The sequence below is a fragment of the Homalodisca vitripennis genome, chromosome 5 (assembly GCF_021130785.1).
Source record: "Homalodisca vitripennis isolate AUS2020 chromosome 5, UT_GWSS_2.1, whole genome shotgun sequence".
Classification (NCBI taxonomy): domain Eukaryota; kingdom Metazoa; phylum Arthropoda; class Insecta; order Hemiptera; family Cicadellidae; genus Homalodisca; species Homalodisca vitripennis.
This window is the reverse complement of record NC_060211.1, coordinates 185,264,019-185,290,393: the sequence shown is the minus strand read 5'-3', so window position 1 is coordinate 185,290,393 and position 26,375 is coordinate 185,264,019. Positions and strand designations below refer to the sequence as shown.

Below are 26,375 nucleotides of genomic sequence, written 5' to 3'. Positions count from 1 at the left end.
AATTAAGCGATACAATATAATTGGCTGAGCGTTAGCGAAGCCAAACACTCGTAGGGGCTGGACAAATTTAATTTCTGTCTGTCTGTCCGCACGATGTCTAGAAAACGAACTGATCTCATGAAACTTGTTTCTACATGAGGAACACTGAGTTCGCTATGGTGCATGTCACTCCATGGGATTTGGCGGAGCGTTAGCAAACTTTTTAGGTTAGTCTTATGGGTAACCGTGTTGGCAACGAGAAAATGTCAGAATAAATATATTTTCAAACAAACAGTATATTCATAAGAGATTTTAACAGGTGATATATTATTACATGTAGCATAATTATCCCAAGACATCCAACATCGTTTTATGGTGACTTGGTTTTAGTATTTAAACACCGATAGAACCCCGCATTTAATGAATAAAACTGTGAAAGTGTCATGTGGATATCAGAGATGTAGATCTGACAAATGTGAAATTTTTATTTAGAGACTAATATAAAATAATAGAGTTAGAAAATGTGAGTTCTATTATACACTTAAGTCAACACAAGGATGAGTTCTTATACTATTTTCGCACTCAGTAGCAATTCGTAACGCTAATCAATGTCTGGATAAGATTAGATTACTATGTAATGATATGTTCAGTGATCCGGTATTCTTCTATTATTTATCACTGCCGCAAAACGTCTAATCCATACGCTTCCTAAACTTATGCTCGATAATTTAAGCCATAGAAGTCTTTAAAATAAATACAGTAAGTACTGTAAAGTAAAATATTGAAGTGTGTATTCGGATCTTATTTCCTTCAATTAACAAGATACTGTCATTGAACATTTCAGAGTTGCAGCTTGCGGTTCTTTTATTGTAGGTACAAACTTTAAAAATATTTAACTACCGATATTGTTAATAATATTTTGGTACGTATTAATAACATTGAAACCATTAAAATACAGAGTGGAACAATTCCAAATATTGTATGGTTGAAGTTAATCTTACAATAATTTAGTAGTTTACTTGAATAAATAATGTGAGTGGTTGAATATCAAATTGTGTTATTCTGTATATATTATAAATCATATTTTATGTTTAGTTTGTTAATAACTCTAAACTCATGTTCAGATTGTCTTTACAATCTTTATACTGGTTTTCAATTTACTGTAGTCCACGCTTAATATGGCTGCTGCCTTGCTTTTAAAATGTATTATTTAATAAACTTAAATACACCTCAATTATAAAATTGTGATACACCTTTCATAAGCAATTGTGATTAGTATAAAATTCAAACTGTTGTGTCAAAACCAATATTTCAATAGAAATCAAAACTAGTGGATAATAAAAACGTTGGATGTTGGTTTAAGAAAATGTATTAAATAATCTGGTATGATCAATTGTAACGGTAAACAGAAATTACTTTAAATAATGAACGGAGCATTTTTAAAAGGGAGACATGAGTGGTTAATTTAATTACATTGTACAACAAATGAGTTAAAACTTCTTGGTAAATATTTATTTTAGTATAGTAACATTTGATAGTGTTTAGTCTTCATTAGTTGCAATAAACCACCTACTTTCCTAAGAGGAAAAGGGGTTATCACTACCCGAAGTAAAAACTACTAATAAGTAACAAGTACAAGAGTGATTATACAGATAAATATTGTAATCACTTCAAGAGAGCAATCACTGGGTCCACCACTAATAGTGATAATGGCTTAATATATATCAAAATATAATACAGTGGTGAAACACGCTCTAATACTTGAAAATTATGTGAAATGCATGACAAGAGTAACTTACGCCTTTGGCGCCTAAGTACTCGTATACAGGAAACGTGGTAAGATGGCGCCTCCTCGGCTTCCGGGTCTGAGACGAGAAGAGAGGGTGAGGGTGCACTTAGCTGTACTCTTCACTGTAACCGCGACAACTGCGGTGATATGCTAGATCTTCAAGGTTAAAGAAGAGATAGTTCAATTTGACACTGGTCGTGGAAGATCAAAACAAAATTACGATGTCATAAATAGTCTAATACCAAAGTACGGTTCAACTTTTCACGAATTGTAATTATTTATATTCGAAATCAAAGTCACGTGTATTTTAAGAGAAATGTTAATGCTGTGACGCAAACAGTACTATAATCTAAAAGTATAATATAATTTCGGACAATTTCCATCGTCATATGTTTACAAAAAGTAAAACGGTACATTTTGAGTATTAAAATCTACCCTCTTCTTCACTTGTCAAAAAACGGTAATACGTAAAAGATGCACAACAACTGAAAACTAAAAATTGGAATGGTATGTCAGTAAAAATATCACGCAATACCTGACTGGTACATCAAAAGATGAATTCTTTGTTTCAAGTTTATTATTGACGATGGATGGGAGGTTTGAATGGACAATAGGATTTCGGTAATTTGCTATCGCTATAGGTTACAAAAGGTATAACATAACGTTTCGAATATTAGTATATATCCTCTTTGTCAGGTGGGGGAGGTCTTAATATATACAACAATAAAGAGCAAAAGAATTAAAGAAGGGAAAGAAAAGGTTTCAAACATACCCAAAAGCTGCTTGGAGTCCAGTCCAGGCGTTGTCACTGCACAGGATGCAAGTCCCGAGCACAAATCACAAGTACGAGGATCACAATCACACATCACACTAGCACAAGCAACAGTGGGATACTAACAAGAATGTCGATGTCGGCTCTTTCATCGGCACCGCGTAGGGTCATCTGAAACAATGGGACAGGAGAGAATGAACACAAGCGATGTCACTACACAGAAGCAAGATCACAAACAACACGTCACACGCATCAACGAAGGTGCAAGACTGCCGAAAATCAGTGTCGACTTTTCCTGTGGTATCGCGGCGTGTCATCTGAAATGAACAGAACAGGAAGGTGATGGTCATAAGGGGAAGGGGTAAAGGGCTTCTTACACACACCGTAACATTGAGGTCCAGAATCTTACGGAGGTAGTAAGGAGGCCGAAGGCGTATTCCCTTTACCCAAAGTTTGGATTGTCCAGGGTACCCGACTAGTGTTGCCACGTATTGCAATCTATCAATCAAGTGCAATCTTTGAATAACTGTGGTACCTCTGTGGAATTACTACTATTGGCAAATTGTGACATAACTACGTTTTATTCATAATAAAATGCTCACTATTAAAACTAAATAACGGAAGGCAATGTATTAAGCCTTAAAAAATCCTGTATTGATATTAGCCTCTACAATTTGACTAAGGCCATTTTGTTTGTTATAACTCTTGTACACGTAAAACATGCATGGCTCCCTATCAGTATAGATGAGTTTTAAAATCAACTAAAACTGTCAAATTAATTGGAGTTTCTGTTGTTCCAGTTTTTTATTTGCATTGTCAGCAATTGTTTGTATTTAGGTGTTTTAACGTTATAAACTAATTCACCTCAAATTAAATTAAAGATTGAACTTTTTATTATTTTGTTACCAAAAATAAAAAATATTTATTTCAAAATTAACGTTTGTTTCTATTGGTTTACAAAACAAATCAAAACTTTACGATCCAATAATCGTTTTTATAGTTGTATTACTACTTACGCACCTAATTAATTTACTTTTAAACAACAGATAACAACATAAAAATGTATAAAGTTAACACAGTATAAATCAAAACACAATTTTCATACACTTTGAAACACATACCGAAGTTATGATAGGAAGGTTGAATGATTGCTCTAGTTCACCTTTCTTCTAGTGCAGCATCAGGTGCACATTGAGTGCACTACGATATCGCTGACACGATCTCTAAGCACGGTGGAGCAACCGAGCTTTCTACACATGAGTGTCTTCTTCTGACGAGACAACGAGACTACCACTTCACCTATTCGTAGGTGTCTGATGTTGGAATGATGTAAAGGTTCGTTTAGAGCTTCTTCGTCGGCGACTTTCTTTGGATCTCTTCAGACTAACGTGACTCCAGATTCCAGGAGTCAAGTCTGAGACAGCGTCAGATACCAGACGCTGCAATAAAAGGAAGGTGAACTGGAGCAAAATTCAACATTCAATCATATTGTAAATTATGAACTTTAATTCCAGCTGATAAAAAATATTCATCTGTTTAAATTATTATTATTTCATGGATCTAAACATTAGCTAGACGATTTAGTTGGATTTAGTTTTCTGATTAAAGTTGGATAGCGATCCTTTCTAAATGGTTACTTTTTACACATTCGTCGTTCATAGATCACCGAAGTTCAAAATTTCATAAAGACTTAAATATTAAAACGATTTCGCGATTTATGGGATTTACGTTTTGTGTTGATTTTAAAGTAGATTTTTAACATTTTCAAAACCAATTATCATTTGAGCACTTATCTTTCGAAGATTAAGGAAATCTAAAACCCATCTATAGGAATGTACATTCTGAAACTGCCCATGTCCTGTACATTCTGTAGTACAACAGAGTAGGCCTAGGTCAAGGTGCAAGTGCGTCATATTGCCAACCTTGGCGGTTTCCTTGTTTAACATTAGTCAATTAATCAATTAAAGATGAAGGAGGAAACACTAATTGAGGACAAGCGCTGATAACAATTCCAGAGGAACTTGACTGCCCATGTCCTGTACATTCTGTAGTACAACAGAGTAGGCCTAGGTCAAGGTGCAAGTGCGTCATATTGCCAACCTTGGCGGTTTCCTTGTTTAACATTAGTCAATTAATCAATTAAAGATGAAGGAGGAAACACTAATTGAGGACAAGCGCTGATAACAATTCCAGAGGAACTTGACTGCCCATGTCCTGTACATTCTGTAGTACAACAGAGTAGGCCTAGGTCAAGGTGCAAGTGAGTCATATTGCCAACCTTGGCGGTTTCCTTGTTTAACATTAGTCAATTAATCAATTAAAGATGAAGGAGGAAACACTAATTGAGGACAAGCGCTGATAACAATTCCAGAGGAACTTGACTGCCCATGTCCTGTACATTCTGTAGTACAACAGAGTAGGCCTAGGTCAAGGTGCAAGTGCGTCATATTGCCAACCTTGGCGGTTTCCTTGTTTAACATTAGTCAATTAATCAATTAAAGATGAAGGAGGAAACACTAATTGAGGACAAGCGCTGATAACAATTCCAGAGGAACTTAACTGGCCTGGTCCGAGGCACGCTTGTTGGCCATTAATTAACAGAATCACATGGGTTTTAATTATCAGAGGAGGGGAAGGGGGCATGTGAAGATGTACAGTATATCATATAAACGATTTATTTTTAACCGCAGTAAATATGTTGTGTTAATTTTATAATAAATATACAATATGAAATAACCAAAGCGGATATTTCAATTTCAATCAGAAACAACTGTGTGTTATTGCATTTTCGTTTAAAAAATTTAAAATTATTTAAATATCCAAGGAACAGGGCTAGGATTACTATAAAGAAAGCAATTTTTGCAATTCGATATCTAAACAAAATTAATATTATTTCCAGAATAAATTACATTATTATTTCTACAAATAAGTGGCTAAGACAGTTATTAAACACGTTCTATTAATCATATGTAATTGTAAACTTACATAGTGAAATAATTTAATATTGGACAAATCATTCCAAATTCTATATTTTTATGTTTTTGGCTTCATAATCCAAGCAAGTAACAGAGCTATTTTGATAACATAAATAGCCTCCTACAGGTTTTACATTACAGCTGATTATTGTTTGTGCAGGAACGTTATAAAGAGAATCGAGTATGTATACACTCGAGTTTGTAAGTGGGAACACAAATTATTGTGGAATACAATAAACGCGATTTGCAATTTTTCGAGTAATTAGTAGTTTGTATCAATATTAGAATATTTTTTCTCTAATAATACGGAATGATTTTACATTTATTTATATTCGATATATTTTATTAGAATAATTTTAAATCTCAGATAAATTGAGCTGAGTACGAGTAATAAATTAGGAAATGTTGACTTGATGTTTCTTAACATGCAGCAGGTGCTGTCCCAGACGTGATATATACGGCCGGTATATCAGTGGTTCTGAACCCTCGTGAAACAGTCTATCCTTATTCACTGGAATATTAGTTAATGAGTTAGTGAATTTGCAAAATAACAAGACTTCACAGCCCATCTCACTCATTCTTCCTCACACTCATAATCTCATATTCGCCCTTGACTTGATGTTGGCATATAGAATAAATAAACACTCCCCATCCTCTAGTAAATCTCATTAAATCTCATGCAGGTTGGTAGGGATGAACCTGTACTTTTGGGTGGCCAATATAACAAAAAACGGATTGCAAGCTTTTTGTTAATTCGATGCTACCTTCTATAAGAGAACCCTTAAGTATAGTTAATAAAATAACACTAATAAATATGACGCCGTCAACCACAATCAAAACGCTAGACGCCCGTAATAAAACCCGTATTAATAGTATAACAGGGTAATGTTCTTGAAGTTAATAGTTAGAGATGAATTTGCCCATTACTCATGATAGTTTTAGTTTATAATATGATAGTTTAAAAACCATAAACTTTTCCCTGATACGTCTGACGTTTTTTTAATTAATCCTTTCCTTATCCTCCAAACGTCTCCAAATTATAATTACTCAAAGTTATTCTAACTTTAACTTTCAAAATTAGCTTTGGAAAATTTTCTAGGAGCTCACACGGAATATTGCTCAGAGGTTAATCGTTAACATCCGGGAACTCGAAATATTAACGTTACTTCATGAAGATGCTCGTAAGATTAACGTTACTAGATGAAGATGCTCGAAAGATTATAGTTACCTAGATGAAGATGCGAATCATAGAACTCTGGCATTTTCCTCTGTTACAGCCGCAGAACTTCGGATTATGGATGCTGATAACAGTTCGTTTTACTATCAAATTCCTTCCTCCCAGTATCGCCTTGTCCTAATGGCTTCTAAGCGCAGCAATGCAGAAATGCCAAATCATTGACTAAAAGGCGGTACACGTGTTTATCCATCGTGTTCATCCATCGTTAAGGAAACTGTCTAAGATAATCTTGACAATACCTTACTCAAGCGACTTGACTGACGGGACAATACAAACATCCTTGTAAACACACGGAGTGGTTGGTCTTTTCTTGGATATTTCCATGACTTCAACACTTTACTGATGAGTGTATTTTTTATTTTAAGCTAACTCATCTCAGAAAAATATTAAAATTTATTTTCAGAGTCATATTATTCTAATACCAGTACTATAGTTATATTATTTAGGTACATAAGGAAAGTCTAAGTATATTTTTTTATTATAAACGTAAAAATAACAATCTTCCACCAGACTAAAGATAATGTTTAGATTTGATGGTATTACTAGTGTAAATATTGGATGTAGGGTAATTTAAAACAACAAGCTGCCCATTTACATTTTTCCGAGTTTAACAATTCTTAAACAAGTTTTATTAACAAAAAAATAAGAAACGTAAAAATGTTACTTTTTATACAAACATTTTAGTACTGTATCAGATGTTCTACGATAAGCGGCTACGGAAATAATAATTGTTCAACAAGGTTGAGGTTAAGATTCTTACAGTTGTAATCGAAATATATATATATATATATTTTTTTTTTTTATATATTTGCTTTAAAGTAAATAAAGTAATACATCATTATGGAACTATTGTCCGGTTTAAATTTGATTCAACTTTAAAATCAAAACTTGTTCTTTTATCAAAACTAATATATATATATATATATATATATATATATATATATATATGTGATATAATTTATGATACTTTAACTAAGACAGATCCGTGTATTACACCTTGTTTGATTTTAAATACTGTTTCAAAACTTCTAAATAACTTTTCTAACCAAGCTGTAATTTTAATAAACAAGCTTCGAATTGTAAATTTAGACTCTTAATTGATAAATAAATAACTTTCTACAATAAACGCATTATTGGCATACAACAGTGGCATAGTTCCTGTTGAAATTACCAAATAAAGAAATAGAATGACCGTATGGTGCTCCTGGCAAGTAGAGACCGTTAGAGAAATGTATCGCAATTTCAGTATAGGATAAAAATAAACAAAATCAAGAAAGATTGAAGGGCTTAGGCAAGAGCCTTGAGGGACACCAATACAAAAAAAGTTCTAAAAACCCTCCAAACCCAACCCCGCTCGGCCAGTTTACTCCGGAAGCGGATGGTGGTTGTGGCTGTGAACTGGTTGATCGGCGGCGACAGAGGCATCAGACCAGTTCTGCACAGTCCAAGGTCAGGGAGGTAGGAAGGACCGGTCCTCTCGGCGAAGCGACGTGAGGAGGAGGCAGTGACAGTGGTACCCGGTACCGGTACCTCACCTCCCAGTGTCAGGGGTCAGTGTCGGGAGAGGCCCCGGAGAAGTAACAGTGAAGCGTCTTTGGAGGAATTCAGGATATTTTGCGTTGTGGTGAAAGGTGGGTACTGTTTACTCTTAGTTTGTCGATGATTCCTAGTATTTCTAGTTCAGTGTTCTTTATTCGGTTCCGGGTCGAAATGTTGAAAGAGCTGCAAAACGTATTAGCGTTAATAAATACACTAGAAATAAATTGTACTAATTGATCGCCAATTTTTAAAAATAGGGTAAGTAGATCAACAAACATTTCAATATAGACATAAGTATGTCATTTTCATTTTAGGATCCCTATCGATAATAAGAGCTAAATAAGCTACTTTTAAGTGTTTTAAAGTTAAACATCAGTGCAGTGGTAGCTCTTACATGCTACAGACACTGGTGCAGAAATACAGTAAATTTACTAATCTAAGCTCTGCCTATTCTGCAAAGGCATATAGCGACGGTTTTAATGCATTCAAACTAAATTCAGTTTAAATTAATTTTTCAAAAATCACACAAACATTTACACACAAAATTACTAAGGAATTAATCCGCTCATATAATTCCAGTTTAAATTAATTGATAGTAGTCATAAATTTAGATTGTGTCTAAATTCTTATCAATATCAAAAGAATACTGAGGAATTCAAGTTAATGGTCCATGTCTTTCATTTGACCATAAACGCTGTAGAGAGCGTTTCAGATCTAGTGGGATCCTAACCTTGGTCTCCCTTCTTATTTTTCATACGACAATTTTTATGCTCAAAATAAAAAATCTTTTTTCACATTTAAATCATGATCATAACACACGACAATTACAAATAATCAATTTCAGACTGTTTTAGACTCAACCTGTTTAAAAACTCAATTTTGTTATTTTGGTCCTAAACTCTACCATTTACTTCCAAATGTAATCAAAATTCAAACAAATGTTAACAGTTTCCAAAATTATTTAAAGGCTTACTTAATCAGGGAGGCTTTCTACAGTTTCTGCGAGGCTCTTGTGATACCCATGTCTTGATGAGATGTTTTTGTAGTAGGAATAATTTTAAAATTGTTACAAGAGTGTACTGTGTTTTACATTTAGATTGTAGGCTATGTTGTAAACAGTTATGTTCTTTTGCTTTTCTCTAATTACATTTTATACTGATTTTTTTACTTGCACATAATATATCCTTTTTTGTTCTATTGTGTGAATAAATTATTCTTATTCTTATTTACTATGTGATCTCTTTTAAAACTATGGATTGTATGTTATAGATCTTTTATATTTGTGATTGTTATATCCCTGATTCTGAGTAATCAGGAAAGATATTGAAGAGGCATTATAAAATATATTTTATATCTTTTATTCTATATATTGAAGATCTCCAGCTTTTAAGGGGTGATAAGTCACGATTAATTCACAGAGCACTGTTATTTAGAAATTTTTAGGTCACTGCGTTACATTATGTTTTGTAAAATTCAAAGTAAACAATTCTGCAAAAGATAATGCACGATAATGTGGCTTCAATTCCAAAATATTTATTTTAAATGAAAATTTCTGTATAATTTTCCAAACTAACATTGTAACACTCAAATTATCTGTTATTTTTCTTAGTTTTGTATTTGATTAAATCGTTTATAAATACACCTTAATTCATAGGATAAAACTATAGAAATATTTCTATACAACAGACTTCTAGGAAATTTAATCGAAGACGAGATCATATTGGGAATGTTATCAATTTGTTTGTTCCATCTATTTTGGCCCAAGCATGATTAAAATATAGAAATATTCATACAACAGACTTCTAGGAAATTTAATCGAAGACGAGATCGTATTGGGAATGTTATCAATTGTTTGTTCCATCTATTTTGGCCCAAGCATGATTAAAATATAGAAATATTTCTATACAACAGACTTCTAGGAAATTTAATCGAAGACGAGATCATATTGGAAATGTTATCAATTTGTTTGTTCCATCTATTTTGGCCCAAGCATGATTAAAATGATCTGTTATATTTTCTTTGTTTTGTATTTGGCTAAAACTTTAATAAATACACCTTAATTAATTTTACTTGCTAGTAAGTTCATTTACTTTGTCAGAATAGCGTGTTACGTAAATAGTATTCTCAAGGGTTGTAGTTCCAACATCACAAGATAATGTGTAACAAACCGTACATAAACAGCTGATGGAGAATCCCGATCACCTTCAGAACAAGTGACTTGCTTCACACTCCTTGACATTATCGATTACGACTATTATAATTTCTGCCTTTATGTAATTTAGTCGTTTACGTCAAGGTCGATTACAAAAAATCGTAGAATCAAATGTGTTGTATAATGTGACATTGATATGTGACCAGAATGTACAAATACACACTGTGTTCACTGAACTGGTCTTAATTTCCTTTCATTGAGTGAATGCATTTAAAAGGATTTCGTCATTTGTTTGTTTATCGGTATTACCAAGGCCATTCCAAACGCAGATGTCTTCCTTAAGTTAGTACTTTTATCCAGCCCACAGAATGCGCTAGTGTAGCACAAGGCTCCGTCAGTGATAGCACTAGGCTTAGGCGTCATAATGGCTGTTAACATAATACTATCTCGAAGTGCAGTAATCTTTATCATGCTTCAACATCTAAAATTGTATACTGAACATCACAGATGAAGCAACCAAGAACCTCGTAAGGAGGTGAACTGGAGGAAACTTAATATTCACATTGAATCAACCCTTCCCACCACAGCTACGTTATGTGTAGAAAACTCGGTTGCTGTACCGTGGTTAGAAATCGTATTTAAAACATCTTAGTGCACTGAATTGTACATCTTGATGAGACAAGGAGAACACCTCTTCACCTAGATTACACTATATTTTGTACTCTATGTGTCTCTGATGTCGAAACGATATAACTGTTAATTAGGAGTTGCTTCGTCGTCGCCTTTATTTCGATGTCATCAGACGAACATAACTCAAGATTCCAGGAGTCAAGTCTGTGCAGTGTCAGATTCCAGACGCTGCATTAAAGAGGAAGGTGAACTGAGGCTAAAATAAACATTCATATTCAAACTGTCAAGTTTACGTATCAAAAACTACTGAGTTTTGTGCATTTACTTCTACTAAAACAAAAACAAAGTTAGGTTAGCGCATTGAAAAAATTTGAATTGTGCGCCAAATGATTTTTTCAGATTTATCACAAAGGTAGCGAAAAACTATCACTTAAGGGACCACGACCAACTTAAGCATCAATGCAGCACAATACCAGCTATTAATAAAATTATGTAGTATGATAAAAAAGTTATTCCTTTAACATCTGTTCATGCCAAAATGTTGACATTTTTACACGAGATTATCCAGGGTTCATCAATAATTCATCGTTTTCGATTGGCTGCCAAAATTTCAAATGGAACCAGTAGACGTGAATATGCAAATGCTGGCGAAACCAGTCCAGACCTAGGCTTGTCAGGAATGCTACTTGACTCTGCTATTATTGTAGCTACAAGGTCATCCGCCCAACAATGCGGTCCACTTGAACCACAAAGTAACCACTTATTTACAACCAATACAATTAGTGGGCAACTTTGCAACATTGCTAATTCTGTTGTAAACCTACGCTACTTCTGTTACAAAATCACACCACTTTGACAACTTAACTACCTCTTATTTAATGTGTGCTTGTAATGTTGTCATTTTATATTGCTTTAATTCCTTGTGTTGTTTTAATCCTTTCTTTAAAATATAACTAAATTCATTTTGAACCAAACTTTAATACATATATTAATATTTATTTCATTTTATTTTTATTATAGAAACCTTGTATTAAGCTTTATGCACCTGATAAATGTTTTAAATTGTAAAATATTTATACTATTTCAAATTGTTGATTCACACCTGACGATGGCATCTTAGATATAAAAAGGCCTTATGTGAAAAAATTAAAAGTAAGGGACAATTATTTGTGGGTTTTTTACAGAAAATAATAGATAATTCGTTATAATTTTTCTTGCTTTTTGCTTCATACAGCAAAAATGTTAGTTTACCTCTACAAAATTAGTAGATGTACTAGACACTGATTATAATATTAAGCAAAATGTTACATTTATAAGTTCAAAAGTTACAATTTTGGTTGTACAGTACTTTCCGTTTCACTATTCGGGACAGGGTTAACGAAAATGTAGTTACCTCTACAAAATTAGTAGATTAAGACACTGATTATAATATTAAGCAAAATGTTACATTTATAAGTTCAAAAGTTACAATTTGGTTTGTACATACTTTTCGTTTTCACTATTCTGGGACAGGGGTTCAGCGAAAATGTCGTTACCCACTACAAAATTAGTAAGAATGTATAGACACTGATTATAATATTTAGCAAAATGTTACATTTATAAGTCAAAAGTTAACAATTTGGTTGTACAGTACTTTTCTGTTTTCACACTATTCTGGCTGGACAGGTTAACGCGAAAATTATAGTATTACCTCTAAACAAAAATTAGTAGATGTATAGACACTGTATTATAAATATTAAGCAAAATGTGTACATTTATAAGTCAAAAGTTACAATTTGGTTGTTACAGATACGTTTCGTTTTTCACTATTCTTGGGAACAAGGGTTAACGAAAATGTAGTTACCCTTCTACAAAATTAGTAGATGTATAGACACTGATTTATAATATTTAAGCTAAAAATGTTTTTACATTTATAAGCTCAACAAGTTACAATTTTGGGTTGTACAGTACGGTTTTCGTTTTCACTATTCTGGGACAGGGTTAACGAAAATGTAGTTTACCTTCTACAAAATTAGTAAGATGTATAGACACTGATTATAATATTAAGTCAAAATTGTTACATTTATAAAGTCAAAAGTTTACAAATTTGGTTGTACAGTACTTTGTCGTTTCATCACTATTCCTGTGACAGGGGTTCTAACGAAAATGTTAGTTTACCCTCTACAAAATTAGTAGATGTATAGACACTGCTTATTAATATAGTAAGCAAAATGTTTACATTTATAAGTCAAAAAGTTACAATTTGGTTTGTACAGTAACGTTTTTCGATTTTCACTATTCTGGGACAAGGGGTTTAACGAAAATGTAGTTACCTCTACAAAATTAGTAGATGTATAGACACTGATTATAATATTAAGCAAAATGATACATTTATAAGTCTAAAGTTACAAATTTGGTTGTACAGTACTTTTGCGTTTTCACTATTCTGGGACAGGGTTAACGAAAATGTAGTTTACCTCTACAAAAATTAGTAGATGTTTAGTCACTGAATTATAATAATTAAGCAAAATGTTTAACATTTATAAGTCAAAAGTTTACAATTTGGTTGTAACAGTACTTTTTCGTTTTCACTATATCTGGGACAAGGGTTAAACGAAAATGTAGTTTTAACCTCCTACAAAATTAGTAGATGTAATAGACAACTGATTATAATATTAAGCAAAATGTTACATTTTATAAGTCATAAAGTTACCAACTTTGGTTGTTACAGTACTTTTCGGTTTTCCACTAGTCTGGGACAGGGTTAACGAAAATGTATTCTTACCTTCTACAAAAAATATAGTAGATGTATAAGACACTGATTATAATTATTAAGCAAAAATGTTACATTTTATATAGTCCCAAAAAGTTACCAACTTGGGTTGTACAGGTACTTTTCGATTTCACTATATCTGGGAACAGGGTTAACGAAAATGTAGTTACACTCTACAAAAAATATAGTAGATGTATAGACACTGATTTATAATTATTAAAGCAAAAAATGTTACATTTAATAAGTCAAAAGTTACCAACTTGGTTGTCACAGTACTTTTTCGTTTTCACTATTCTGGGACAGGGTTGTAACCGAAAATGTAGTTTACCTCTACAAAATTAGTTAGATGTATAGACCACTGATTATAATATTAAGTAACAAAATGTGTACATTTATAAGTCAAAAGTTACCAACTTGGTTGTACAGGTACTCTTTCAGTTTATCACTAATTCTGGGACAGGGTTAACGAAAATGTAGTTACCTCTATCAAAATTATGTAGATGATATAGACACCTGATTATAAAATATTAAGCAAAAATGTTACATTTATAAGCTCCAAAAGTTTACCAACTTGGTTGTAACAGTACTTTTTCGTTTTCACTATTCCTGGGACAGGGTTAACGGAAAATGGTAGTTACCTCTACAAAATTTAGTAGATGTAATAGAGCACTGATTATAATATTAAGCAAAAATGTTACATTTATAAGTCAAAAGTTTACCAACTTGGTTGTACAGTACTTTTCGTTTTCACTATTCTGGGGACAAAGGGTTTAACGAAAATGGTAGTTTACCCTCTACAAAATTAGTAGATGTAATAGACACTGATTATAATATTTAAGGCAAAAATGTTACATTTATATAAGTCAAAAGTTACCAACATTTGGTTGTACGAGTACTTTTACGTTTGTCAACTATTTATTCTGGGACAGGGTTTAACGAAAATGTAGTTACCCTCCTCACAAAATTAAGTAGATGTATAGACACTGAATTATAATATTAAAGCAAAATGTTAACACAATTTAAGTAAGTCAAAAGTTACCCAACTTGTTGTAACAGTACTTTCGTACAGTACTTTACGATTTCACTATTCTGGGACAGGACAGGGTTAACGAAAAATGTAAAGTTTACCGTCTACAAAATTAGTAGATGTAATAGACACTGATTAAAATATTAAGCAAAATGTTTACATTTATAAGTCCAAAGGTTACAACTTGGTTGTAACAAGTATCTTTTCGTTTTCACTATTCCTGGGACACAGGGTTTACACGAAAATGGTAGTTCACCATCTACAAAATTAGTAGTATGTATAGACACTGATTATAATATTAAGCAAAATGTTACTTTTTATTTATAAGTCAAAAGTTACCAACTTGGTTGTACAGTACTTTTCGTTTTCACTATTCTGGGACAAGGGTTTAACGAAAAGGTAGTTACCTCTACAAAAATTAGTAGATGTATAGGACACTGATTATAAAATTAAGCAAAATGTTAACATTTAAATAAGTCAAAAGTACCAACGATTTGGTATGTACAGTACTTTTTCGTTTTCACTATTTCTGGACAGGGTTAACGAAAATGATAGTTACCTTTCTACAAAAATTAGTAGATTATAGACACTGATTATAATATAACAAAATGTTACATTTATAAGTCAAGAAGTTTACCAACTTGGTTGTACAGTATCTTTTCGTATTTCACATTATTCTGGGACAGGGTTTAGACGAAAATGTAGTTACCTCTACACAAATTAGTAGATTGTATAGAACACTGATTATAATATTGAAGCAAAATTGTTACATTATTATAGTCAAAAGTAACCAACTTTGGTTGTACAGTAACTTTTCGTTTTCACTATTCTGGGACAAGGGTTAACGCAAAATGTAGTTACCTCTACAAAATTAAGTAGATGTATAGACACTGATTATAATATTAAGCCAAAATGTTACATTTATAAGTCAAAAGTTACCAATTTGGTTGTACAGTACTTTTCGTTTTCACTATTCTGGGACAGGGTTTAACGAAAAGTTTGTTTATTTTATTTATACACGTTACGCCAGGAACAGACATTTCGTTAAACTTGTAGAATGAGTAATTAATCGATTTGGATTAAGTTTCCGATTGTTTCATTAGACATGCTATCGCCATCGGATTCATGTAGAGATACTGAGATTTGAGCAAGTTTTAGGTTCTAATTTCGGAAAGTATTTTCTAGCACCTTGCCATATTACAGAACGTTTTGAGTTCTTGCTTCTGTACGGGTATGTACTATGTGGAACAAGCAGGGCTTTTCAATTTGAATTTTTTATTCATTTTATTCGCTAAGTGCAAAGTGTTTTAAATGTATATAGCCTAAATGTACGATTGTAAGTTTATGTTAATAGTTTATATAAAATATTACAAATATAAATAATTGCAGTTTTAATTTATTTTTGAATTGAGAGATTTTATAATTACTCGTAATACGACTGTTAAGTAAGGTTAAAAGTTGTACTTGATTATGTAGTTTCTTCTAAATACACCGCATTTAAGCCCTTTAATTATATTATTAAGTTTCAGTTCCTCCTACTTTTAAATATCTATATTTTATTAAAAGTGTGATCCACTTATTTTAAAAAAATAATGACAATAAATAGTCAATAAAATTATGGAGGAAGTTCTCTCAAACCCAATGATGCATTATTTTGATTTGTAATGGTTGTTAGAATATTTTATTACACCATAATATCAGCTACGTAAGAAGGAAATGTTGAGAAAAAGTATAATGGAATAGATAAGTAGGAGGTAGTATGATAGAGAAAGGTTTCACAAGTTTACTGGCAGACTAGAACCAGAAAAATAATACCCTAAAGATACGGTTGGTTTATACTAGTTTTTCATATAGAAACTTTTATTATTAGTGAATTGTATTTGGTAACTTTCAGTTTAAAAGTACATGAGTTCTGAAAACGCAGTGTTTGGATAGTTCAGGGTTCACACTTTAGGCCTCTCGTCCTTCTACTAAATAGGCCAAGACAAGAGGCCAGCCTCTGTGAAAACAATGTCGGGGCTGTCAATTATTCCCGCTAGGACAATACACTTGACCACCAGCCGAACTTGACTCAATCTTCACAAGTGAAGGAGTTTCATCAGTGATCACGGTGTTTTGGTCAGGGTCTCGTCGTGTGGGTCCGCAGACAGTGAGTGGAATACCCCTACCGGCTTATACAGAAGAAATGTCAAAATGTAGGTTCTTACAATGTTACTATTACATAAAATAGACATTTTACTTCCCCACTGAAGTATAATCGTGTTATTTTATCAGCCCATATGAACCACCCAAACGTTTCTATAGATGTGTACACATTCTAATATTTCATTACTCTCTCGATAATTGTGATCAGACTCTCTACAATGTTACTATTACATAAAATAGACATTTTACTTCCCCACTGAAGTATAATAGTGTTATTTTATCAGCCCATATGAACCACCCAAACGTTTCTATAGATGTGTACACATTCTAATATTTCATTACTCTCTCGATAATTGTGATCAGACTCTCTACAATGTTACTATTACATAAAATAGACATTTTACTTCCCCACTGAAGTATAATAGTGTTATTTTATCAGCCCATATGAACCACCCAAACGTTTCTATAGATGTGTACACATTCTAATATTTCATTACTCTCTCGATAATTGTGATCAGACTCTCTACAATGTTACTATTACATAAAATAGACATTTTACTTCCCCACTGAAGTATAATAGTGTTATTTTATCAGCCCATATGAACCACCCAAACGTTTCTATAGATGTGTACACATTCTAATATTTCATTACTCTCTCGATAATTGTGATCAGACTCTCTACAATGTTACTATTACATAAAATAGACATTTTACTTCCCCACTGAAGTATAATAGTGTTATTTTATCAGCCCATATGAACCACCCAAACGTTTCTATAGATGTGTACACATTCTAATATTTCATTACTCTCTCGATAATTGTGATCAGACTCTCTACAATGTTACTATTACATAAAATAGACATTTTACTTCCCCACTGAAGTATAATCGTGTTATTTTATCAGCCCATATGAACCACCCAAACGTTTCTATAGATGTGTACACATTCTAATATTTCATTACTCTCTCGATAATTGTGATCAGACTCTCTACAATGTTACTATTACATAAAATAGACATTTTACTTCCCCACTGGAGTATAATAGTGTTATTTTATCAGCCCATATGAACCACCCAAACGTTTCTATAGATGTGTACACATTCTAATATTTCATTACTCTCTCGATAATTGTGATCAGACTCTCTACAATGTTACTATTACATAAAATAGACATTTTACTTCCCCACTGAAGTATAATCGTGTTATTTTATCAGCCCATATGAACCACCCAAACGTTTCTATAGATGTGTACACATTCTAATATTTCATTACTCTCTCGATAATTGTGATCAGACTCTCTACAATGTTACTATTACATAAAATAGACATTTTACTTCCCCACTGGAGTATAATAGTGTTATTTTATCAGCCCATATGAACCACCCAAACGTTTCTATAGATGTGTACACATTCTAATATTTCATTACTCTCTCGATAATTGTGATCAGACTCTCTACAATGTTACTATTACATAAAATAGACATTTTACTTCCCCACTGGAAGTATAATAGTGTTATTTTATCAGCCCATATGAACCACCCAAACGTTTCTATAGATGTGTACACATTCTAATATTTCATTACTCTCTCGATAATTGTGATCAGACTCTCTACAATGTTACTATTACATAAAATAGACATTTTACTTCCCCACTGAAGTATAATCGTGTTATTTTATCAGCCCATATGAACCACCCAAACGTTTCTATAGATGTGTACACATTCTAATATTTCATTACTCTCTCGATAATTGTGATCAGACTCTCTACAATGTTACTATTACATAAAATAGACATTTTACTTCCCCACTGAAGTATAATAGTGTTATTTTATCAGCCCATATGAACCACCCAAACGTTTCTATAGATGTGTACACATTCTAATATTTCATTACTCTCTCGATAATTGTGATCAGACTCTCTACAATGTTACTATTACATAAAATAGACATTTTACTTCCCCACTGAAGTATAATAGTGTTATTTTATCAGCCCATATGAACCACCCAAACGTTTCTATAGATGTGTACACATTCTAATATTTCATTACTCTCTCGATAATTGTGATCAGACTCTCTACAATGTTACTATTACATAAAATAGACATTTTACTTCCCCACTGAAGTATAATCGTGTTATTTTATCAGCCCATATGAACCACCCAAACGTTTCTATAGATGTGTACACATTCTAATATTTCATTACTCTCTCGATAATTGTGATCAGACTCTCTACAATGTTACTATTACATAAAATAGACATTTTACTTCCCCACTGAAGTATAATAGTGTTATTTTATCAGCCCATATGAACCACCCAAACGTTTCTATAGATGTGTACACATTCTAATATTTCATTACTCTCTCGATAATTGTGATCAGACTCTCTACAATGTTACTATTACATAAAATAGACATTTTACTTCCCCACTGAAGTATAATAGTGTTATTTTATCAGCCCATATGAACCACCCAAACGTTTCTATAGATGTGTACACATTCTAATATTTCATTACTCTCTCGATAATTGTGATCAGACTCTCTACAATGTTACTATTACATAAAATAGACATTTTACTTCCCCACTGAAGTATAATAGTGTTATTTTATCAGCCCATATGAACCACCCAAACGTTTCTATAGATGTGTACACATTCTAATATTTCATTACTCTCTCGATAATTGTGATCAGACTCTCTACAATGTTACTATTACATAAAATAGACATTTTACTTCCCCACTGAAGTATAATAGTGTTATTTTATCAGCCCATATGAACCACCCAAACGTTTTCTATAGATGTGTACACATTCTAATATTTCATTACTCTCTCGATAATTGTGATCAGACTCTCTACAATGTTACTATTACATAAAATAGACATTTTACTTCCCCACTGAAGTATAATCGTGTCATTTTATCAGCCCATATGAACCACCCAAACGTTTCTATAGATGTGTACACATTCTAATATTTCATTACTCTCTCGATAATTGTGATCAGACTCTCTACAATGTTACTATTACATAAAATAGACATTTTACTTCCCCACTGAAGTATAATCGTGTTATTTTATCAGCCCATATGAACCACCCAAACGTTTCTATAGATGTGTACACATTCTAATATTTCATTACTCTCTCGATAATTGTGATCAGACTCTCTACAATGTTACTATTACATAAAATAGACATTTTACTTCCCCACTGAAGTATAATAGTGTTATTTTATCAGCCCATATGAACCACCCAAACGTTTCTATAGATGTGTACACATTCTAATATTTCATTACTCTCTCGATAATTGTGATCAGACTCTCTACAATGTTACTATTACATAAAATAGACATTTTACTTCCCCACTGAAGTATAATAGTGTTATTTTATCAGCCCATATGAACCACCCAAACGTTTCTATAGATGTGTACACATTCTAATATTTCATTACTCTCTCGATAATTGTGATCAGACTCTCTACAATGTTACTATTACATAAAATAGACATTTTACTTCCCCACTGAAGTATAATAGTGTTATTTTATCAGCCCATATGAACCACCCAAACGTTTCTATAGATGTGTACAACACATTCTAATATTTCATTACTCTCTCGATAATTGTGATCAGACTCTCTACAATGTTACTATTACATAAAATAGACATTTTACTTCCCCACTGGAGTATAATAGTGTTATTTTATCAGCCCATATGAACCACCCAAACGTTTCTATAGATGTGTACACATTCTAATATTTCATTACTCTCTCGATAATTGTGATCAGACTCTCTACAATGTTACTATTACATAAAATAGACATTTTACTTCCCCACTGGAGTATAATAGTGTTATTTTATCAGCCCATATGAACCACCCAAACGTTTCTATAGATGTGTACACATTCTAATATTTCATTACTCTCTCGATAATTGTGATCAGACTCTCTACAATGTTACTATTACATAAAATAGACATTTTACTTCCCCACTGGAGTATAATCGTGTCATTTTATCAGCCCATATGAACCACCCAAACGTTTCTATAGATGTGTACACATTCTAATATTTCATTACTCTCTCGATAATTGTGATCAGACTCTCTACAATGTTATTCTGTTAAGTGATGGAAACTATCTCGAGGGGTATTTTTATTCCGTCGCAATTGTTTTGCCACGCAATGATAGCGGGAGGCATTAGTAGATAAGATAAGATAAGATAGGGACGTTACCCAACTCCCTTTCTTGTAAAACAAGGTAAATTATACTTCCGCAGAATATAAAACCTCAATAATAACGATGAAAGTGTGTTGGTTTCATATGTTCAGTAGGCCCTTATACTTAAAGTCTAGTTTTGTGTGATGGATATCGATAATTACTGTAAGTTTAAACTTATAAGACAAGACTTTGAACAATGTTATAGCGACGTGTCTGAAGGGAGACTTACACATAACAATTTTGTTTGTAATTCAATATACTGTAGTACTGCGATAAAACGCCCAATTCCTTTGCCCTTCCTCCATGTCCTCGGGTCGTGGCGAGGGAGACCTCGACACTGCCTGGATAATGCACCTCTCACCTCACGGTGGAAAGTTGCTGTCGTGATATCACTGATATACAGGGTGTTCATTTGAAAACTTCAAACTCGTATTAAAAGGCTTATAGCCCAAGTATCAAAATTCTGTAAACGGGTGTGTAGTACTAATTGGGGAACAAAAAGTTTTAAAAATAAAACATATGCAGTTTTTAAAACACACCCACTGGTGTCCAAGACTTGAAAAACAGGATCACTGCTGAGTGCAGATGCTTAACCAGAGAAACTTTTAGAAAGGTTAGGCAAGAATTTCAAAATCGGTTATATTTTTGCTTGAACAACAATGGCTACGAATTTGAACATTTGATTTGAAGTTTACAAAGGACAGTATTCAGTGAGTAATTTTGTTGTTATTAGCAGTAGTACAGTAGTTTGTAGACTAATAATTGTTGTGTTAGAAATTACATAATTGGGTGCTGATAACCAAACGGCTTGGCCGATTTAAATTTTTATTACCAAAATACAGCATTTTATGAGCATAAATTTGAGGTGTCACAAGGTATTAGTTGCCATTTCAAAATTTTGGCTTTGGTTACGGAGGCATGGAGGTGAGCACCCCCATTTTGAAAATAATTTTTTTGTTCCCCCAATTAGTACTATACACTCCCGTTTACAGAATTTTGATACTCGGGCTATAAAGTATTTTAATACGAGTTTGAAGTTTCAAATAAAACACCCTGTATGTACAGTAATGCGGCCGGCAAGCGGCTGCAGGAGAGACGCTTTGATGAGACATTACAGAGATCGGGATCTGATACACAACTGTAAATGACGTGGGAATAACACAATAACACGGTTTTGATGAGGTAATTGGCTAACGGCTGGACGTGAAAGTTTGAATTGAAGCACTGTTCAGTCGCGTTTAATTAAGTGTGAAAATTATGTCAGGAGGACAATCCCAATAATTGTAACATGTCGGACTGCGAGAATTGCTGTACATTTACGGCCTTATTCTTGTCGTAGTATTATGGGAGATATCGCGTTTTAAAGAAATTATTAAACACGCTTCAAACGGTTTTTAGTTTTCGATATTTTTAAGGGTTAATCAGTAGAAAATTTGAAAATTTCTTGTACTTTGTCGTTTAAATGTTCAAAACTCACACGCGGCTTCTCTCGTAATTCTCAAGATCAAGAGCATAGCCTTCTAAGCGTTTATTATGCAATAAGATGAAGCTCTATGCCATTTTCAAACAGAAGTAGTATTTCAGTATCCATGGTAGATAGATTCAAAAGTTAAATATAATTTGGACTGGTCTATTTTAGGTATTTTTTATGATTAAATTCAAATATGTACAAATAAATCTCTAAAAAACCTAATTTGTTCAAAAATTGTCAACTGCCATCTGTTTAAATTCACTTTCTGTCTAAGGTATTTCCAGTGCCATAGTTGGGTTTGTCTTGTACCCTGATCAAGCAACATATACCAACTAAGACCAACTTTGATAAAAAAGCGGCTCTTTTAATTTACTCTCTATCTAAGATACTTCAAGTTGCACCTTGCCTTTTTGTCTCAATGATGAAAATATATCGTTAGAGTAAAAAGTTACTGAGATCAAAAAGTCACAGTTCCTCCCGTTTAAATTCACTCCTGGTCTAATCTATTTACGATTCCTCAGTTGTGTTTATGTTGCACTGACCAAGAAAATAAATAAATGTGGATTGCAAAATGCAACTTAAATTAAAAAGCGTCTATTTCTACTCTACGATATTTCTGGTACTATAATTTATTTTGAATTTTTACCCCAGTCAAGACAATATGTGCATACGCAATCTAAAGCCTACTATTTTCAAAAGAATATGTTACCGTCACTTGTGTTCTGCTTTCGGTGTAAGGATAAGAGCACTTTACAACATGTTTTTCTGACTTATTTTTTTAAAATATTGAAAAACTGAAAAGAATTTGTACGCGTAACGAGAACTTCAAAACGAGACATCTTTCATAAAGCTATGATCAAAATTAAGGTTGAAAATGTGCATAAGGTTTAATTATTCTTAAGATAAAAACTCAAGATGGTTTCACTACAGTTTGGTCCTTACCTTACAATAATATTAATTCACTTTTAAGTTAAAATAATAAAATTATACTTGTTAATTTACCTTTAAATTAATTACTAATTGTGTAAAACAATTGTAGTAAAACTTCGAATAAACACTGCTAATTAAATTAAAAGAAGAAAGCGAAGTTTATGAGGACAGTAGAAGCATGTATAAACATAACCTCAACCTTGTTTTAACACAGTCATACCACAATCCAACGAGCTGTGGCTTTCAACTAGTGCTGCGACCTAGATGAGAAACGCTTAACCACAACACGTTTCCTTGTGATTATTGTTATATGAAGTTCGTTGTAATATAGGATGCACTGTCAAGATACAGATAATGAAGCCTAAATATTAATGTTGCTTATTGTTTTAATTATAAATCATTTTGTAGTAGAAACAACGTTCTTCTAAAACACAACATTAATGTTTATTAAATCATCTAAAATGTAATAATGTTCACACGATTATTGTTATTACAACACTTTACCTGATTTAAATTATTCCAAATAAGGTTTTTTTGTATTCGTATATATTTTAATAAGTCTAATAATCACCATATCAAAATATATATGCAGCACCAGGATAAGTATTTTTCAATTAAACTGGAGTAATAAGTAACCAACATTTGAAATCAAAATAAGAGTATTTGTGAAAATAAAATAAAAAGAGTTACTGTGCGAATAAATGCACATATTTTACAATGTTTTCACAATTTAGTGTTTTTATTTGAAACTATTTTGTATACAGTTTACTCGCATCTGTTTCCTTAACTCTCCTTTAATTTTTCAGAAAAAAAAAAAATACAAACTTGATAGAATCCATTCAGTAGTGTTTTAAACCAAGGTACAAACTAAGGTATGAGTAACTCCTTGGATAAAGTAATTTTTTTGATGTTTTCCAAATAGACCTTGTTTTGCATTACTTGAGGATAGGATCAAATGATAACTTCTTAGTATGCAAAAACGTTCTGCCCGAACCGAGATTCAAACCCGAGTCCCTGGGATAGTAAGCCGAGACATTCACTACTCAATTACAGGGACGATGCATCGGACTGCAAAGCTATATATCTCTGGTACATAATTGAATGCTTCATCCTGCAAGCATTTCTCTTATACTCAAAGCTTAGTTACAATATGAAAGTTTGAGTATGGAATTCTTTAGATCAGAGCTCAAGTCTGAGATGATGAGAGTATTGATGACATTCAGCTGTCATCAGCAACTTACCTTCCTGTCACAATTAGCACTCTACTGTTAGTTTATGATAATGTCAATGGACAAACAACTCCAAGTAGCTAATCCAAGGAGGAAGAAAGAATACTCATGAAGAAAGAAGACCACACACTAAAAACAATTTGAAATGTGTATGCCCTTTATGAACCATGCACTCAGTTACTGGTCAGGCTTATTTTAGTCACTGGATCTCTGACTTGGATATTTTGTGATCACAATAAAAAAAATAATGTTTATACATTGTTGTGTTTTATTTCTGACCTTAAAGTTTATATTATATTATAACTGGTAGCTGTGCTTGTAATTATTTGAACAATGTTTTCCTGCAATAAGCTTAGCCTTGGGGGTTACTTATTTAGAAAAATATTACTGTTCCTTGTACAGAATATTTAAGTTTGTTTGTTTTTTTTTCTTTTCAAGATTAGACGATATCTTAACATTTATATTTGCTGTATACTATGTAGAATAAGTTTAAAAACAGGAAGAAACAAAATGATAAAAAAGAATATGTAATGACCTGCCAGAACATAATGAATATCATATCAAACAATCGTCAAATAACTTCATCACATTTTGTGTTACTATGTCACATGATAAGTGTCACATGACAGACATTTTGTTTAATCTGTGAAACTCTTGTTGCCATCATGTTTATGTATAGGACCAATGTAAAAATGTTACAATATTTTGTACTTTTAATCTTTTGACGCAGTTTGAAATCAATAGTTTTTCAAGAGAAGAACCTATTTACTAAGTTTCAAGTCTTTAGGATCTGTCTGTCAACAGTTATCGCACGGATGGACAGTCAACGGCAAGATTTAAAGTTACAAAGTTGAAGTCTGTTTGTTGTTACCAGATGTGGGGGAGACTAGCGAAGTGGGTGGTGTGGTTGTTGGTGTGGAGTATGCGGCTGACGGTGTGGCCTTACTCCCGCATCCTCAGCTTCTTCCGTAAGAAAACTCCACTGCCGGCCATAGACAACAACTTGCTGCTCCACAGTGCCACCTCCCTGGCCGAGAAAATCAGGAACAGAGAGGTACGAGTGCTCAAGGTGTCTTTATATAACTATTATTAACTCTTATTTCACTTAAAACACATACATTGGTTGTTCTTCAATCGCAAAACCACTGTACGATATAAGGACATAACCTTGCTTAACAACCCGGTTTGAAAGAGTGACCTATTGATCGAAACTATAATAAGTAATTAACATCAAAGTTTTCAGTACACACCGCACCGAAACATAGCTTACAGTATTACATTTTTTAAATATTCTATCTACAGTCAACATTTAATAGACCAGAATCATCATTGGTAATACACGTGTCCCCTCAACTTATAATAATAATAAATTCATTTATTTGTCATAAAACATTACATGCATTGACAAAGTCTAATAATTCAGCTACAGACTAAATAGCATTGTCTCTAAATAATATTTAATGAGTATAATCCAAAAATAGTATGTATATAATAATATAAGACATTAATTGTCTAGTTGAGAATAACACTGATTATATCAT

General features: G+C 32.7%; 1 protein-coding gene across 2 annotated transcripts in view; it reads left to right on the top strand.

Moving 5' to 3' along the window:
- LOC124363322 (fatty-acid amide hydrolase 2-A-like) overlaps positions 1–26,375 on the top strand; it is a 47,732-nt gene that overhangs the window by 8,436 nt on the left and 12,921 nt on the right. The window contains exons 1-2 of one of the 2 annotated variants that reach the window (XM_046818567.1): positions 8,243–8,383; positions 25,709–25,888. In XM_046818567.1, coding sequence (XP_046674523.1) covers positions 25,709–25,888 — 180 coding nt within the window. In that variant the 5' untranslated portion in view covers positions 8,243–8,383. Of the gene's footprint in view, positions 1–8,242; positions 8,384–25,708; positions 25,889–26,375 lie in introns of those variants that run through there. The other variant, XM_046818568.1, reaches the window with a different exon arrangement.